This window comes from Bidens hawaiensis, unplaced genomic scaffold (genome assembly GCF_021521415.1).
Source record: "Bidens hawaiensis isolate Kalapana, Puna unplaced genomic scaffold, B.hawaiensis_p1.1 tig00041637_1, whole genome shotgun sequence".
In the NCBI taxonomy this organism is placed as follows: Eukaryota; Viridiplantae; Streptophyta; class Magnoliopsida; order Asterales; family Asteraceae; genus Bidens; species Bidens hawaiensis.
In genome coordinates this window covers 34,388-37,463 of record NW_027497362.1, presented here as the reverse complement: position 1 = coordinate 37,463, position 3,076 = coordinate 34,388, and the positions used below count along the sequence as shown (strand labels likewise).

General features: G+C 34.9%; 1 protein-coding gene across 1 annotated transcript; it reads left to right on the top strand.

The window, feature by feature from the left end:
* The first annotated feature begins 533 nt into the window (after positions 1 to 533).
* Positions 534 to 1,397, top strand: LOC143593057 (uncharacterized). Its single transcript, XM_077072802.1, has one exon. The coding sequence runs from the start codon at positions 534 to 536 to the stop codon at positions 1,395 to 1,397; it is 864 nt and encodes a 287-aa protein (XP_076928917.1).
* Positions 1,398 to 3,076: the final 1,679 nt, after the last annotated feature.

Below are 3,076 nucleotides of genomic sequence, written 5' to 3'. Positions count from 1 at the left end.
GTTCTCATCGGCTCTTTATACGATCCTATTGGCATAACGACTGTTCTCGTTCACATTTCAAGTATACTATGGTTTATACCTCATATAAATTATATAAATAATACGTAATTTAAATCAAATATATACATTAGAGTGTGAAAAATTACCGGGTGTCACATCTTGCAACAGCTTCATCAGGTGCTGCAGCTAATAATACGCCAGGAGGGAGAACAGCTCACTCCAGGTTCAAAGTACCCATCAATATTAATAATTATTCGATGTGCAAGATCAACCATCAAAGTGGGACCGCTGAACTAATTAGGTTAGCTAAACTAATAATATGGGATGAAGCATTGATGGCCAAACGACAGGCGATAGAGGCAGTCGATCGCACATTGCAAGACATCATTGGCGTTAGACTCCCATTTGGTGGAAAGATAATAGTTATAGGAGGTGATTTCAGACAGGTGTTGCCGGTTGTTAAACGTGGAACTTGAGCACAGATTGTAGACTCAAGTTTTCGAATGTCTCCACTATGGTCCGTTACTAAAAAGATGCGGTTGACCATAAATATGAGAGCATTAAATGATTCGTGGTTTTCTGATTTTCTTTTAAGAGTCGGTGATGGATCTGAAGAAGCTATCGAAGGAAACTTTATCCGCATCCCCGATGACATGACAATTCCATTCACTACCAAAGAAAATTCTATAAAGGAATTGTTCAATGCAATCTTTCCATCAATCGAAAACAACGTTTGCACTTCAGAATATATAGCATCTAGAGCAATATTATCCACAAGGAATGAAAGTGTTGATGACATTAACGATCAAATGTTGGACAATTTTCAAGTGGAGGAACATGTTATTTATAGTTTTGACGAAGTTGTGGACGATAAGCACCACTTCTATCCAATCGAGTTCTTAAATGCACTAAATGTCAGCGGTTTGCCACCTCATAAACTTCGATTAAAAATTGGATGTCCAATAATATTATTACGGAATATGGATCCTTCACGTGGTCTATGTAATGGCACAAGATTAATATGCAAAGGTTTCCACCGTAATGCTATTGACGCAGAAATAGCTGCCGGGCAACATAGTGGGGAGAAAGTATTTTTTATAAGAATTCCTCTAAGTCTCTCTGAAGACGACAAGTTCCCATTCGAACTTACAAGAAAGCAGTTTCCCGTTCGTCTTTGCTTTTCGATGACAATAAATAAAGCTCAGGGCCAAACAATTCCACACATTGGTGTTTATTTACCGGATTCGGTATTTTCACATGGGCAACTTTATGTGGCATTGTCTAGAGGGATATCGCGCGAATATACAAAGGTGTTAGTACATCCCGCTAAAGATTTCGGAAGAGACAGGGTATACATCTCAAATGTTGTCTTTCGGGAAGTGCTACGCGAAGAATGATCTATCAAAATGTAAAGATATTCCTTTTTATTTGTTTTGTGCTTTTGGTTTTTATATTCTTAATATTTTTAATACATGTTGATGTTATTTATCTTATCCCTCAATAAACAACGAGTGTCTGCATGACAATTGGTTCAAATAAACCATATACATCATACTCCTATTAAGTATTATATACTATGACTCAATAATCATTTGAACAAGTTAAAACATTTTGCAATTCATAAATTAAATACGTGTATTTTAATATTTTCTTAATCTATGGATTAATGTAAATTTTCTTAATTAATTCTTAGAAAATAGATATACCACATTGATGCTACCAACTTAACTGTAATAAATGTAAAAAAAAAGAATTATATAATAAAGTTTTGTAAAAATATTATATGAATAACAAAGCTAATTAATGTACTATTTTATAATATATCAGAATTTCATTTATGACGCAAAATAAACGAGCATGTTGTTGTAAAATGCCGCCCCCGCAGCATCGCGCGGGTACTCTACTAGTATATATATATATCAAGTAATGATATATATATATATAGGTGTGTGTAATGTAATATATATCTTTAAGATATATATATATATATATATATATAAATGTACATAAATAAATAAAGTGTGTTTAAGAAAGAATATAAATTATTTCAGAATTGTCGACTACAGAAAATCAACATAACGTGGAAGCTTCTCGAATAGAAGATAACCGCGCCGAAAACAAACAAGATCAACAAATATCCGAAAACTATATGAATCAAATAAAAGAAATGATAAAGAAAGTTGTGAGAGCCGAGTCACACATTAGAACTCAAACTAGGTAAACTCACTCTGTTGAACATTCCCGAAAATCTGTTAAGTCCCATCCTAACCCATCTCACTTCGAAGAAAGAGTTCCCGAATCAAACGCTGGAGGAGAGTTCAATCGAAAGTTAAAAAAGCAAAAAATTGAAAGTTGTTCGTTTAAGGATTTCAAAAATTTTGGACCAAAAGAATTCTATTGCAACAAAGGTGCCATTGCAACCCTAAGATGGTTAGAAGAAATGGAGTCTATCGTAATCATTTGTTAGTGTGCCGAACAAGAGAAGATCCAATAGACGGTGCAAATGTTCAAAGGTGAAGCGTTAGTACGGTGGAATACGTTAATCATGAGCAAAGGACGGCAAACATTGTACAATCTGATGTGGGAGGAGTTTAAGGAGATAGTGCTGGCAAAAATTTTCCCGATTCATGAGACCGATCAAATTCAATCTAAATTTCATAGTTATCAAGTCATAGGAACAAATCTCCGTGAGTATAACACCAAATTTCATGAGTACTATCGACTCGTGCCTCAGCTGGTAACTCTTGAATCCAGCAAAGTCACACGATATATCTGGGGACTTCCGTGGGAAATCTGTGACATGCTAAGGTCTCACCTACCTCAAACCGTTGGTTTCTGTAACGATTCCGACGAAACCAGGGATACCCTAATCGGTAGACGATAGTTACGTCATATTTAATGTCGGTTACATGAGTTACCATGGTAATTATACGAGAATACATGGTTCATTGTATTGATTGTACGTGAATATATAATTCATCGTATTGAATATGCGATTATTCGATCGATAGTTATTGAAACCCGAACGAATCGAGGGTTCAATTATAGACGATATCTATAATATTTAGTGATTATA